The sequence below is a fragment of the Ursus arctos genome, unplaced genomic scaffold, assembly GCF_023065955.2.
Source record: "Ursus arctos isolate Adak ecotype North America unplaced genomic scaffold, UrsArc2.0 scaffold_22, whole genome shotgun sequence".
NCBI lineage: Eukaryota > Metazoa > Chordata > Mammalia > Carnivora > Ursidae > Ursus > Ursus arctos.
In genome coordinates this window covers 51160681-51176624 of record NW_026622897.1, presented here as the reverse complement: position 1 = coordinate 51176624, position 15944 = coordinate 51160681, and the positions used below count along the sequence as shown (strand labels likewise).

The 15944-nt window shown below is 39.4% G+C and overlaps 1 protein-coding gene across 4 annotated transcripts in view; it reads right to left on the bottom strand.

Moving 5' to 3' along the window:
• PAK1 (p21 (RAC1) activated kinase 1) overlaps positions 1 to 15944 on the bottom strand; it is a 150115-nt gene that overhangs the window by 26452 nt on the left and 107719 nt on the right. For all 4 annotated transcript variants that reach the window (XM_057316763.1, XM_026518166.4, XM_026518169.4 and 1 more), the window contains exons 6-8: positions 6566 to 6682; positions 4570 to 4744; positions 2540 to 2603 (exon numbers count right to left, since the gene is read on the bottom strand). In XM_057316763.1, coding sequence (XP_057172746.1) covers positions 2540 to 2603; positions 4570 to 4744; positions 6566 to 6682 — 356 coding nt within the window. The remainder of the gene's footprint in view (positions 1 to 2539; positions 2604 to 4569; positions 4745 to 6565; positions 6683 to 15944) is intronic.

The window sequence follows — 15944 nt, the reverse complement described above, 5'->3', positions numbered from 1 at the left end:
ACACATATAGACACTCACACATACACACAGAAACAGAGTAGGAGGAAGGCAGGCAGAGAAATACTATGAATGATGCTAGGCAAGCGATGACGTCTATTCTAAATATCTGAAATCTTCACTTTATGCCTATAGTCACGAGCCCTGTATATTTGTAGGTGAGTGGTATGCAACAATATTTGTAACTGTACATGCCATATATCAGATATATTATGTGCAATTTGAAGAAATTTTAAAGTCTATATATTACTAAAATGCATTCTAGGCAAGCCCTGAGATTCATGCTATCCAGGGAAGTCAGGTCAATTCAGGAAAGAAAGTCACTTGTAATTATGCCTTGAGGCTAAAAATTATGGTCACCAGCTTCCACACCACCACTCTTTAGTTGGAAGTCTACCTACAGGTCAGGAAATTGTGACCCTAAGAAGTGGGCTATAAGAATTGGATTATTTGTATTGGCAGTTACCTTCCCATTGCCTGATCATTTTATCTTTAGCCATTTTCTGTCATAAAGCTGGTGTCTATCTTCCTACACCCATCCTCCCCCATTCTACCAGAAACATCATTGTCAAAGGGCAAATATGCCCAGGCCCCAGGAGACTGGACATTTTGGGACTATGTCTCCATGATTACAGAGGTCTAGAAGTCAGGCTCACTGGTTATTAATACTTGATTATTTCTACCTTGAAAAGACATACAAATTCCAGGTCCAAAAACAAACAAACAAAAAACAAAAAAATTCAGGTCGTAAAGGGGAGAAAAAAAGCAAGCAAAAATTATAATAGTACCAATTCATCCTATTTGTGTAGCATTTATTTCTTTTAACTGTTTTTTTAAGTAGGCTCCATGCCCCACATGGGGCTTGAACTCATGACCCTGAGATCAAGAGTCTCATGTTCTACTGTCTGAGCCAGCCAGGCGACCTGGCATTTATATTCTAAAATCATGGAATGGGGAAACATCAGCACAGGTGCTTAATAAATATTTCATTCCTCCCTTAGCACTAACAGAACTGTCAAGTAAGCAAGGAAAAAAACATTTTGCAGATGTTGCCTATTTATGGACCTCATACATCTGAATGAAAAAAAAAAGGTCAGAAGTTCTGGAGGCGAAAGGCTCTGAGTCCACAACCTCTCCCTGAAATTTATGAAGAAACTGAAGTCCAGAAACGGGACCTGACTTGCCCACACTTGTCTGTGTACCTTTCTGCCACATTGTTAATATCTCAATGCAATAGCTAAAGGATATAGCGTCCCAGATTATTTTCAGGCAAGCAAAATAATTTCTCCTCAAGGTGAAATTCTCACGAAAGCATGTCCAGTAGGAAAAGCACTGGACCAGGAAAAGATAAGATCCACTCACGTGATTTCAAGGATTAAATTAAACAACAGATGCGAATAACAGATGTAAGCTGTAGAATGCTACACGAATATATCATTATATAATGCAATACTTTATTTTCAGATGTTCTTGGATGCATAAGAAAAAACTGAAACAGAAAACTTTGAGGACTTCATTAGCAACAATGCTTTCATTAAATTAACACTGAGAGCTTTCTACAAATCAGGTACTTTTTTTTCAGTTTCTTTTTGATTTTAGCTATTTGGGTAGGTCTGTAGAAATCTCATTATTTTGCTTTTTTATAAGAGAGGTATAACTTAACTAAAGTAATCTGCACAAATCTAAAGTGTACAACTTGATGATTTTTCAATATTTATACACCCATGTGTTCACCACTAAGATCACCCCCAAATGTTCCTTATGCTTCTTCCTAATTCACATGCCCTTCCCAGATACAACCATTATACTGACTTCTATTAGCATAAATTAGTTTTGCCTGTTCTTGAATTTCATATAAACAAAATCATATAGTTTCTGCTCTTTTATATCTGGTTTCTTTTGCTCAAAATGATGGCCAAACAGTTTTAAGACTTATCATAGTATATTATAATTTTGTGTTTGATAGTGCTTTCTATAAACCTGAGGTCTTTGAAGATGGAGTTTGTGTCAGATTCATACTGTAGTCATACTGCCTAGCACATAAACAGGAACTCAGTTAAGATCTGCTGACTTCAGTACACTGAGGGCAGCATGCAAGATGCAGAGAAGAAATCAGAGAGCAGGCATGAATCCTGGCATCCACCTAGAAAAACAGGTCCCATTACGCTAGCAGAAGGGTCTGCAGTTCCAAGCCTTCCATTTCATATTAGTGTTGGTAGGTCTCAGTGCCAGGTAAACAAGGTTAATCTGAAAAAGTGGAGCTGTAATTTGGGAAGCAGGTTTTGCGCTAAGAAAATAAATGGTTTTTGCACTCTCACCGAAGGGTTATTTTTAGCAACATGGTCAGCTAACGGCACATCTCTCATACTAAGCATAATTCTGCCAAACCTGAAGTCAGCCTAACATACCACCTCCAGATGGGTGAGGGATGAGGTAGAGAAAGAACAAGGTTTATGAGAGGCAAAACAAAAGTAAAATCATATATACCAGCATACACAATTTTTACGTCATTTCTCTAGGGAAAGAAAATGCCCCTACTAACCCTTGTCCAATCTTCTCAAACCGTGTATATTTCTTCTTAGGATCGCCCACACTCACTATGCTCCCTTTGAAAGAAACAGAGACCATGAATCATTTCTTCCCAGATCAAGATACAAAACAGGCCCCATATTCCCCCCAAACCTGCAGCTGGCAAGGATTAAAGAACTACCTCCAATGCCCAAAGCCATACTAAACAGGTCCTTAGCTTTTACCTGTTAAGTTCCAACAAAAAGTTTCATCTCCTTACTGCTTTCAGTCACGGTATTCACTCATTTTTAAATTCATTCATTCAATAAACACTCACTCATTTAATAAGCTCACTTACTATGTACCAAGCACAATGCTGAATACTAAGAATAAAGGGACAGATGAGACACAGTTAAAACAGTCCCTACTCTCAAGAAGCTCAGTCTCATGGAGGAGACAGAAAAATAAGCATAAAGTCCCATGAAAATACGATTGTTGTAATACAGAAAGAGGAATAAAATACAGACTGGAAAGGCTTTAGGAAGTGATATCTGGACTGGTTTTTATCGGGTAAGTAGGCAAGAAGAGGTTACAGCAGACAGTAATTCTAGTGCAAAGATAGAGAGGTGTGAGAGAGGTTGGGTTTCACAACTTGTACTCTAGAGATGGTGAAACTGAGACCCACAGAAGGGAAGATACTTCCCCCCAAGGTCACACAGCAAACTGGTGTCAGAGCTAAGATTAGGAGTTTGGTTTTTGGTCTCCCAGTCCAGTGTGCTCTCCCTAACACCAATTACGAAGGTCTGATACTTTTTACATATATTATCTCATCTGATTTACAAATAAGGGAGGTATTAACATCCCTATTTAAAAGATGAGCAAAAGGAGGCCCAGAGAACAGGAGGAAATTGCCCAAGACCCAAGTCAGTGGCAGAGCTGGGGCTTTAACCCAAGTGCCCTTAAGTCTCAGGCCAATCTGCTTTTCATAATTCTAAGTATGATTGCTTTAAAACGAATCTAGTTCAGAGAAAAACACTATATATAGGAGTAAACAGATGGCTAGGTAAGTGGCTTTTCTTACTTCATCATTTCATAAGGGCTCTGGGCAAGGGCAACTTTTACAAGAGTGAAATTTTTAAAAAAATCAAACAAGAATCATCAGGAAAAAAAATGAGAGCTGCTAAGCTAAAGAACCAGAAACCTAGGCTTTAGAGAGCAGTGCTAGTTCGTGGATTTGGCCCAAACAGTCACATTAAATCCCCCTTAGAAGTAAATAGGGACAAAGGATAAATGAAAGGTCTCATCAAAAGATTTTTCCAAGCCCAAAGGTCAATCTAGTCAGTCCCTCCTTCTAATATGAATTCTCTTGGAGTTTACTGAAACACAGAAAAAGCTACTCTGATATACCCCACTTCTGGACACTAAAGAAAGTAAAAGGGAAGCTTCCATCTGAGAGCAAGAGGCAGCATGCTCTAATTACAGGAGCCCAAGGTGGGCTCTGACCCCGGCCTGTCACCTTCTGGCTGTGTGGTCTCGGGAGCGTAGTTAGCATCCCTGAGCCGCAAATACCTTAACTGCAAAAAAGAAGATTATAATGTCTATCTTCACAGGGTTAAAATGAGCAATAAAGGAACAAAAAAAAAATCAAAAAAATACCTTGTTGGACCTTTGCTACACAGTACAGGCTCACAAAATGTTAGTTTCCCTTCCCTCTTCTCCTATAACCAAGATGGCAGATAAAAGCTATTCTTCGTCTCATAACCCATAACCCGTAACCCGTCTCAACCATGCCTCAAGTTGAAAGATGCCTAGCCCTCAAAGTGAGCTATCCACTCTCTCCTCAATCCCCAACCCACAGTGGTAGCCAACTGCAGCTGCTGAGACAGAGGAGGTGGGTGCAGGGGGAAGGTGAGCAGCACACCTTATGTGGCTAAGATATCAAGCATAGCCAGCCAGCCACATAGACCGAGCCCAGGATTGGGATCCTTTTAGAAATGTTTTCCCATCTTTGTGCTCATTCAGTCACATACAAAAGGAAAGTTCAGAAAGTTACAAAGTGCTTACGTAATTTCTCTAAGATCTCCTCATCAGACATCTTAGGCTTCTTCTTCTGCTTCTCAGTATTCCGGGTCAGAGCATCTGGTGGAGTGGTATTATTCTCCGTAGGTGAAATAGGAGATGTAGCCGCATCCCGAGTTGGAGTAACAGGAAGAGGTTCTATCACAGACCGTGTGTATACCTGCGTTGTTGGTGCAAGAATTTGGCAAGACCAGTCTTTGTTAGCACAGCGACACTCAGGGGCCTCTTATACATGTATGTGTATCCACATCCACGGAAGAACAAATCCCAATAAACTCATCTCTTCTCCTAGGTCAAAATCCATGTTCCTCCTCCTCTGTGCCCAGGCCCATCCTCTGTGGGAGGAATGGCCTTCCTTGTTCTCACTACACACAAAATAAATTAGGAATTAACAATGTCTTTTTAAAAAGGAATGCTCTGGAGGCGCCTGGGTGGCTCAGTTGGTTAAGCGACTGCCTTCGGCTCAGGTCATGATCCTGGAGTCCCAAGGATCTAGTCCTGCATCAGGCTCTCTGCTCAGCAGGGAGTCTGCTTCTCCCCCTGACACTCCCCCCTCTCATGCTCTCTCTCTTTCTCTCTCTCTCAAATAAATAAAATCTTTAAAAAAAATAGGAAGGAATGCTATGAAGATCAAATTTATTAATTCATTTGTTCATTCAGTATTTACTGCCTTTCTGATACCTGCCAAGAACTATGTTAAGCACTACCAATACATAGATATTTCCTCTATCTTTGAGAAGCTCATGGTTTAGTAGGAACATTTTGTTAAATGAACATGCTTGCAAACTGGAAAAAGACCATATCAATGTGAGCTATGTTGACAACTCTCCAATTTTGAAGCTCATTTTTGTTAAGGTGACTTTGTGACCTATAGAAAGGGTGATTCCATAGATCCTGCTTATATAAGTTCTTATCCTAAAAGGTCATCTAGGGGCGCCTGGGTGGTACAGCGGTTAAGCGTCTGCCTTTGGCTCAGGGCGTGATCCCGGCGTTATGGGATCGAGCCCCACATCAGGCTCCTCCGCTATGAGCCTGCTTCTTCCTCTCCCACTCCCCCTGCTTGTGTTCCCTCTCTCACTGGCTGTCTCTATCTCTGTTGAATAAATAAAATCTTAAAAAATAAATAAATAAAAGGTCATCTAAACCCCTTGAATTGCCCTCACAGCATCTCCTATAGTCAGTCAACCAACTTCTCCTTGAATACCTCCCTGCATGCTCTACTCCAAAGGCAGCTTTTTTTGGTATTATCACAGAGTTTAAGCCCTAGGTCATTCTTTCATTATAAAGCTCTTGTCATACAAAAAGTCCAAACGAAGAAACACTAATAGAGTATCATCTGATGACAGGTCAGTGCTCAGTGATGCTAAATCAAGTAAAAGGGGACCAGATTGTGCAAAATGAGGGCAGAGGGACTGTGGCTATTCTTAGATGCAAAAACCTCAAAGGAAGTTAAATAAAAATCACTGCCAATATCCAGCATCGAAATGCACTCCTGATGTCCAGCATATTAATAGCACTAATGTATTTACAAATTCCTTTGGGTCTTTCAGTATCATTAATGATGTTCTAAGAGGTAGAATGCTACACATCTAACAGAGAAGAAAAGATCTGCAGGAGGCTAATTTGTTGCTTCCCAGGAGACTAGAATAATTTATGTTAGTCCTGTACTAAGTAACATTAATTCTGTGTATCTTCCTGTCTTTGGAGAACAGGCTAAGTAAACTAGGGCTGAGTTAGCATAAACACCAATTATCTAGGACACTTCGGGACTATCTGCAAACCAGTGACAAATAAATATACCATTTCTTGTCTTTAATCATACAGAAAATACTTTTCAGTCAGTGTGGTTCTGTGATTTTACCAGCTCCAAAATCCAAGGACCCCTACCAGAGTATTAAACCTCCAGGCCTCAGCACCAACCCCTCCCTTGCCCTGCAAGCTCTCATAAATCCCAAAGCTGTCCACAGCCCCACAGACTCACAGATTTTGTGTGCTCTGGGCGTGGAGCAATCACTGGAGGGGGGGTAGCATCATCATCATCATCTTCGTCTTCTGAAACGGGTGGCACAGCAGGGGTCTCAGACACCGTCTTCACATTCTGTACAGCAGAGAAAAGCCAGTTGCATCAGGTCCAGCTGACCTGAGGCTTAAGCTACCAGGATAGCCAACCCCAGAAGAAATCCCATCCTCACACCCTTTCTCAAACCCACAGCAGCCTCCAAACTCTCCACCTTTGTGTAGCCAGTCCCAGGAACTCAGTCAGCTTCCCTTTCTTCTTTTAGCCACTACAACCCCTTGGGGGCTTCCTTCTCCTACCCAAAGCCTAGTTGTGGACTGGGAAGCCAGCTTACAAATTCTCTATTTGCCTTCTGTCCAAACTCTGAAGACCAGCTCACAGTTCTTTCTTATTCTATGAATTTCACTTTCCACACTGAACAGGAAATAAAGTACAAAATATGGGAAAGGGATCAAAAGTTTGAAATTTTACAGTTTATCATTGTAATTCCTCACTTCTTTCTGATATGGTAAATGGGAATCCAGACAGATTTTTGCCTCTCCTTTTCCTTTCTTTACCAAAACCGAGTGGACCCATTATGTCATCAGGTACCCTTGCCTCAACCTGAAGATACAGAACATCAGGAGCCCCTTGCCTCAGGAGGACAGTGAGTTTCTCCCCGGACTGGATGCTATCCATTGCACTAAGCTTTTGCCCTGTCTGAGAATGAACCGCATCAGCACTACTAATTGAATTTGCTATAATCTCAGTAACTTGATTTTTCCATGCAAACTATAACAAACCTGGGCAGGTCCAGGCAAAGCATACCATACCATTACTGTTTACAACACAGATTCAAGAGGCAGAGTAGCCAGCTCCAAAACATGAGATTTCTGATAGAGATTAAATGATTACAGCATAGGACCAGAGAGGCAATAGGGATCTTTTAATATATATTGGCATAATTCAACTGTTTAAGGTATTTTCAGAGCACCCATTTTGTGCTCAGTAAGATACTGTGATGGATACCGTTGACACAGAGGTACAAAGATGAAGAGGTACAAAGATGGTCCACGTCCTAACGCAGCTCATTGTCTGGTATGGGAGACAGAGAGAGGGTGAACTCCCCTCCCGCCTGCCATTTGGGGCTTCTGGAGAGAGGAAAGTCAGGAGTCAGAGTGATAGGAACTAAGTGAAGGAACTTAGCTAGCAGAATACCAGACAAGAACTCCTGTGTGGGAGACTGGTATTTACCACATTGACATACTAAGAAAAGGAAAACTTGCAATCTCATAGATTCTAACAGGACCGCTGGTGCAGGGCATAACTTAAAAATTGACAGTGCCGGCTATATGCAAGCAACTAGCTTTGGTGACCACAGGCAATGAATCTGTCCTCTTGGTCTCAAGTTTCATCATTTGAGGAATGTGGAGGAAGAGGAGTGGTATAATTTGAGGGGTGACCTTAAGTCACTTCCAGTTCTAAACTCCAATAGAGATCTTTCCCTGTCAAAGGACATGTTTTGATATTTTTCTGCCTTAATTTCTTTTCTCCCCACTATTCCACTCAAAAAAATTTAACTAGAAACCCAAAATGGGAACAAAGTTACTCAGCAGCCTCTTCATCATCAGGTGGCCCCGGGGCCCCCTAGCATATACTATAAACACAGTTGAACAGGTGTGTTTGCTTCCTAAAGCTCTGCAGAAAAGGGGATTTCATCACTTTCCTGTGCAACACCTTCTGTTTTCCACAGGTGATGGCTTTGAGTGGTAACATTAACAACTACTAGAATCAAGAGATACAGGATTTTATTCCAGATTTTTACTTCTTAACCCTGTGTCCTTAGGCAAAGCTGTCCCACCTTAAGCCACAAGTTTCTCATCTATAAAAAGGGGATAATGATACCTCAGAAGGCCAATGGAGGATGAAATGAAGTGATGTGGGCATAAAAATACTTTGTGCTAAGGAGCTAGAAAGATGCAAGGAATCAATTAAGTTATCATTATGTCTAATAACCACAAACCCCTTTTTTAAAGCCAGTGACTTTAATTCATGTATTCATTAGCTGTATACCAGGCTCTAATCTAGGCTCTGAGGTTATATTAAAGAACAAAATAGATACAGTCCTTGGTCTTGTGTCTTGTATTTTAGAAGAAAATACAGTCTAAATAAATTATCAAAGTCCCAGGTAGTAATAAGATTTACACATGAGAGTAGTAATTGGTTAGGAGTGGGGAAATATTACTTTAGATGAGTAGTCATGGAAAAGGGCTCTCTAATGAGAAGACATATAAGCAGTGGCCTGAATGAATTGAGAGAGCAAGCCATGGGACTCTGGGGAAAGAATATTCATGGCAGGTGGAAGAAGTACAAAGATCCTGAGATGCAAACACGCTTAGCGTGTTCCAATACTTCTGGGAGGCCTACTTATGTTGCTAAGAAACGCTCATGATATAAAAACTGCTGAACTCAGTAAAAGCAGTAGGAACCTCTGATGTTCTATTCCACCCCAGCTCTGTCAGACTGGGGGTTCTTCCAGGATGAGGCAGGCTCTAACAACATCATCCAAGAGGGCTCACTTTCATCTGGACCAGTGGGCAATGCCCAAGTCTAGTGGTGCTGTCAGTGGAAGTGATCTCCCACAGGGGTTAGCAAAAGAGGCCAGCTGCTCAGATCTGCTACCCTGAGATTGTAGTCCTGGATAAGGCAAACAAATCTCTGGCTGGGGCTGCTGAAAGGCACAGCAGATAGAAGAGAGACTAGTCTAGCAAGCTTAGCTATGTGCATATACATTAAAGATTCAAAAGAGCCAAGCTGAAAGTAAAAGCTGAAACGGACCTCAAAGAGATCTCAATAATTAATAAAACGAGAATAAAAATTAGCAAAGTTATAGAAAATTTGAACAATACTATCAATACAACCTAACTGACATAAACAGAACATTCTACCCAAGATCTGTAGAGATCTTGAATCATCTTACAGGGAAGATTGAATCTTCTCTGTAGAGAAGTGAAAATATACAGCCACACAATATTCATACGTCAATGAGCATTATTTATAGCCAAAAAGTAGAAACAACCCAAATACCCATCAACAGATGAATAGATTAAAAATGTAGTATATCAGGGGCACCCGGGGGGGCTCAGTCAGTGAAGCATCTGACTTCAGCTCAGGTCATGATCCTGGGTTCCTGGGATGGAGCCCTGTATTGGACTCCCTGCTCAGCAAGGAGTCTGCTTCTCCCTTTCCCTCTGACCCCTCCACCCCCGCTTGTGCTCTTGCTCTCTCTTTCAAATGAATAAATTAAAAACCTTTTTAAAAAATGTGTATCAATACAATGGAATGTCATTAGAATATAAACAGGAATGAAGTATTGATACATGTTACAACATGGATGAACCTTGCAAACTTTATGCTAAGCAAAAAACTAGACACATGTTGCATGAACAGTTATATAAAATGTCTAGAAGGACAAATTTGCACAGACAGAAAGATCAGTGGTTTTCTAGGACTGGGCATGGGAGTTTGAATGAACTGTAAAAGGAAACAAGGGAACTTTTCAAGGTGAAGAGAATGTTCTAAAAGTAGACTGTGGTGATGGTTGAACAAGTCTAAACATTTAATAAAACCACTGCATTGAATCCTTTGGATAAATATGTAGGTATACAAACTCAGTGATTCCAAGAAGCACATGTACCCCAATGTTTATAACAGCAATGTCCAAAATATGAAAGAGCCCAGATGTCTATCGACGATGAATGGATAAAGAAGATGTGGGGGCGCCTGGGTAGCGCAGTCGTTAAGGCGCCTGCCTTCGGCTCAGGGCGTGATCCCGGCGTACCGGGATCGAGTCCCACATCGGGCTCCTCTGCTGGGAGCCTGCTTCTTCCTCTCCCACTCCCCCTGCTGTGTTCCCTCTCTCGCTGGCTGTCTCTCTGTCACATAAATAAATAAAATCTTTAAAAAAAAAAAAAAAAAAAAAAAAGAAGATGTGGAATACATATACCATGGAATATTACTCAGCTATCAAACAGAATGAAATCTTGCTGTTTGCAATGACGTGGATGAAACTAAAGGGTATTATGCTAAGTGAAATAAGTCAGACAGTCAAAGACAAATGCTATATGATTTTACTCATACGTGGAATTTTAAGAAACAAAACAGATGAACATAGCGAAAGGGAAAGAAAAATAAAATAAGATGAAAACAGAGAGGGAGGCAAACCATAAGAGACTCTTAACTATAGGAAATAAACTGAGAGTTGCTGGAGGGGAGGTGGGTGGGGGGATGGGGTAACTGGGTGATGGGCATTAAGGAGGGCACATGATGTAATGAACAGTGGGTGTTATATGTAACTAATAACTCACGAAATTACACCCCTGAAACTAATAATACAGTATATGTTAACTAAATTGAATTTATATTAAAATGTTTTTAAAAAATACATTGCATTGTACAATCAGTATGGGTGAATTTCATGGTATGTAAATAATGCCTCAATAAAGCTGCTTGTAAAAGTTCTAAATTTATGTAAAATAAGTAGGTTCTCATTATAAATTTTAAATAATCTAGAAATACAAGGAGTTAAAAGTGAACAGTCTACAGGAATGCCTGGTAAAGATGGCAAATTGAACATAGAAATCTATGTCTTGAAATCTCACTAGAACTATAATAAAGAAATGGTCTTTTAAAGGAATTAAACCCTGAAGAATGAGGAGAACACGAGAGAAGGGAAGAGCAGCAAAAAAAAAAAAAAAAAAAAAAAAAAGAAGCCAGTGACAGATGGATGAACTGACTCAAGGAGGCTGAATCCAAAGCTGAAAACCAATCTATTTATCTATGCAGCAGAATCCTCAAAAGGCACAGGAACTGTTACCACTATATACTCCTGAAATTGGAGATGAAGTGGAGAGAGAAGGGATTCAATGAAAGTTATGTAAGATGCAATTAGATCCCTAAATCCTTCCCCTACTCTACACCACTGTGTGGTTGCCCTCCCCATCCCTAGCAGAAAATTGAAGGTCTATTCTCTGGAAGGTAAAACAGATAATTTCTGGATTAGGGCTGTCAGGCACAGTCAAATGTAAGAGTATCATATTAAAAACAGGGTAATCAGGAGAATATACTAAATGCTGAGACAACTACCCTCTTCCCTTTCTAGGCTCCTAGAATACTAGGAGTCAAACTCTTATTCTCAAGCAGGAGATTAGAAGATCCTTCTCTGGATCTTACCAGCCTAAATTCAAAAGATAAAATACAGGAGGTTTCACCAAATGGTCCAAGCTGGATTACTCTACAGTGATACAAACAAAAGTACTAGATTATAGCGATGACTGCACAACGCTAAAAATTTATTACATTACTTTTTAAAGCATACATTTTACAACTGTATACTTACAATTCAATGCCACAACCAATGAGCTTAAAATTCTATTAAGGACTTTAGTATCCCAGTCATAAATACGGGCATAACCCCAAGGATTACCAAATATCCATGGGATACCTCTAACATAAAAGGAGGAAACCAAAATGAATGGGGAAAAAGGACACCTGGAAAAAACAAACTAGACAGGGAGAAGAAAACATTGAAAAATAAAAAGCCTATCATTCATCTCAGGGATAAGCAAAGATACCGATTCTGGAAACAAGAATAGGACACCCTAATTTTTTAAAAAATAAAAATAAAAGAGTTCTTGGAAATTCAGCATGAAAACAGAAATTAAAAATTAAATGGACAGATTGTAAGATGAAGTTGGGGAAGTCTCCCAAAAATCAGAATAAAAATCAAGGCAAGAGAAATAGAGAAAACATAAGAAAAATGGAGAAATCAGTCCAGGAGGTCCAAAATCTAAATAGCAGGAGTTCCAGAAAGAGGAAACAAAGGAAACAGAAGAGAAGAATTCATCAAAGAAGTAAGTCAAGCAAATTTCCTAGAACTGAAGGCTTGAATTTCCAAGGTTTAAAGAATCCACAAAGCTCCTTGCAAAATAAATAGATGAATATAAGGATATAAATTTCAAAGCAATGGTGACAAAGAAGATGTCACAAGCTTTTCAAGTGGAAAAAAGAATAGGTCAGACACAAAGAAGCAGGAATAAAATGACTTCAGACTTCAACAGCCAATGCTGAATGCTAGATGACAAAAGCGCAATATTTTCCAAATATTGATGGCAAATTATTTTTAATCTACAACTCCAGACTCAGCCAAAGTATCAATCAAATCTGAGGGTAAAATAGACATGCTCCATTTTGAGACTTGGAAGGCATCAAATATTACTTCCCATTTACTTTCTCAAATCTACTAGAAGACGAGCTCCACCAAACTGCAGAAGTAAACCAAAAGTGAGGAAGGCACTACACAAAGAAAACAGCAAGGCCTAAACAGAAATGCAAAGGGACTGCCAAGACAATGGTTAAGAGAGATCCCAGAACAACAACTGTTAATTACAAGGATTCTAATCCTATTTGACGTTTTCATCTAATACTTGGTTAAAAATAATTTTTAAGGGAATATTCTTAATCACCATCAACTCGGCTAACAGATATTACTGTTATTACTGCTAATAGCAGTAATTATCTATTAGCCTGTCCGAGATTATCTGTGGGTGGTCAATCTGTATCTTCATATGTCTTTACTTTGACTTCATGCATTCTTGAATGCTAGTTTCATCAGGCACAGAATTCTTAGTTCTAAATAATTTTTCTCATACCTCTGAAGATATTGCTCCTCTGCCCACAGTTGCTAATGAGGAACATTAGGTGTACACTCTCTTTGAAAGGTCTGAAGATCGTTCTCCTTATCCTTGGGTCTCTGCGGTCACCTGACTTGATAACTGGTATGCCCTTTCATCTGAAGAGTCATGCTTCTCTTTAACTGAGGGATTTTTCTTCTATTATTCCTTTGATTATTTTTTCCACTTGAGTGCCCCAGTTCTCTAATTCTTCTTGAATCTCAAGTAACCCGTGTCCCTTATTCCCCTATTTTTCCACTGTTTTTTATATTTTGTGTCGTATTATGCACTCTTATATGCATTTTTTAATCCTTCTGAATTTATTTCTTTAATCACATTTTTCATTTCTAAGAAATCTTTTTTATCCTCTAGTCTAATAGCAGTATGTTTTTGTAGATGCAACATCTATAAAGCCTCTGAATATATTATATATTTTTTAAAATTCTTTGACTTATCTATTTCCTCTGGGGCCAATTTTACTTTCTTTATCTGATCCTTCTTTTTAATGCTTTGTTTCCCTCACGTATCTGGAGATCCTGGGCTATCCATTCATACTTTTAAGTGAAGAACTAGATTGATTAGTGTATATAAGTAGCATGAGTTTCTTCTGCAGTTGTGTCTGTTTCTCCACTACGCCCTCTTCTGAATGGGAGGTCTGATGTAGTCTATATGTGAGTTATGGAGTCTGTATGTGGTTGCTGGTAAGCATCACTTTAAGGTATGTTGGCATGGAAGAACATGTAGGGTGAGATTCCTCTCCTTCCAGTTACCAAAAATATGAGAAGTTTACTCTTGGGAAGGAGAAATTTAATGTATTTTCTTCCACTGCAGACCTACTCTTCCTTTTCTCCTTCTTCACACCTGTTGTAGAGATCTGTAGGAAACTCAGGTTCTGTTCTGCTTCTCTCTCAAGCACCTATACCTACAGCAGGAGTTCTCTTCAAGTAGGCAGTTTACTTTCTTTAGAAAATTATCTGACTTAAGCTTAGAATCAATATTCTGCTCCTTTTTGTTCACTGTAAGATGAAGACTGTCCTTGCTGTTTCAAATGCAGAATTTTATTTTATTTTATAATAATAATTTTTTATTATGTTATGTTAGTCACCATACAGTATATCCTTAGTTTTTGATATAAAGTTCCATGATTCATTACTTGCGCATAACACCCAGTGCACCATGCAATATGTGCCCTCCTTAATACCCATCACCGGCCTATCCCAGTCCCCCACTCCCCTCCCCTCTGAAGCCCTCAGTTTGTTTCCCAGAGTCCATAGTCTCTCATGGTTCATTCCCCCTTCTGTTTACCCCCCCTTCATTCTTCCCTTCCTTCTCCTACCGATCTTCCTGCTATTTCTTATGTTCCATAAATGAGTGAAACCATATGAAAATTGTCTTTCTCTGCTTGACTTATTTCTCTTAGCATAATCTCCTCCAGTACCGTTCATGTTGCTGCAAATGTTGTGAAATCGTTCTTTCTGATGGCTGAGTAATATTCCATTGTATATATGGACCACATCTTCTTAACCCAGTCATCTGTTGAAGGGCATCTTGGTTCCTTCCACGATTTAGCTATTGTGGACAATGCTGCTATGAACATTGGGGTGTATATGGCCCTTCTCTTCACTATGTCTGTATCTTTGGGGTAAATACCCAGTAGTACAATTGCTGGATCATAGGGTAGCTCAATTTTTAACTTTTTAAGGGACCTCTACACTGTTTTCCAAAGTGGCTGTACCAACTTGCATTCCCATCAACAGCGTAAGAGGGATCCCCTTTCTCCACATCCTCTCCAACATTTGTTGTTTCCTGCCTTGTCCATTTTTGCCATTCTAACTGGCATAAGGTGGTATCTCAGTGTGGCTTTGATTTGAATTTCCCTGATGGCTAATGATTTTGAACATTTCTTCATGTGTCTGTGAGCTATTTGTATTTCTTCATTGGAAAAGTGTCTGTTCATATCTTCTGCCCATTTTTTGATTTGATTATTTGTTTCTCATGTATTGAGTTTGAGAAGTTCTTTTTATCTATAAAGAACTTCTCAAAAAAACCAGTCTTTTATCTGTAGTGTCTTTTAAATAATTTACCCTTGAAGATGATCCAGGACTCCTTCCTGCTTCTTATTATATACTCCCTCAGCTACTCCTATTTTCCCAGGAGTTTTCTCTTCCACATATTTTTAAGCTGTGGTTTCTTCTGTTTTCATCAATCTGATCTTTGCTTTCTATCTTCTATGAATTTCTGACAATGGTTTATTTATGTCCTGTTTTTTGTTTTGGAGCACTGCTTTGTATTTATTTTTTTAATAGATCTTTTCTGAAATTAAGAAATTCGGGATAGCAAGAGAGATACATGAATCCATTCTAGTACCCTGATCCAATTTCCAGATGAATCTTTCTAAAACGTGAGTTTAGACCAAAATGCGTGAGTCTGTTTCTCCACTGTGCCCTCTCCTGAGCTGTATCAATCTTCCCTTTTTTCTGCCTGGTATCATTACCTGTGTTTTATTATAAATCCCCGTTTACATGTTCTGATTCCTCACTAAATTGTGAAATCAAGAGCAAAGACCTTACTAGTCCTTGACTACCCAACACCCTAAGAACCTATCACATAACAGCTGTTCATTTGATAAATGA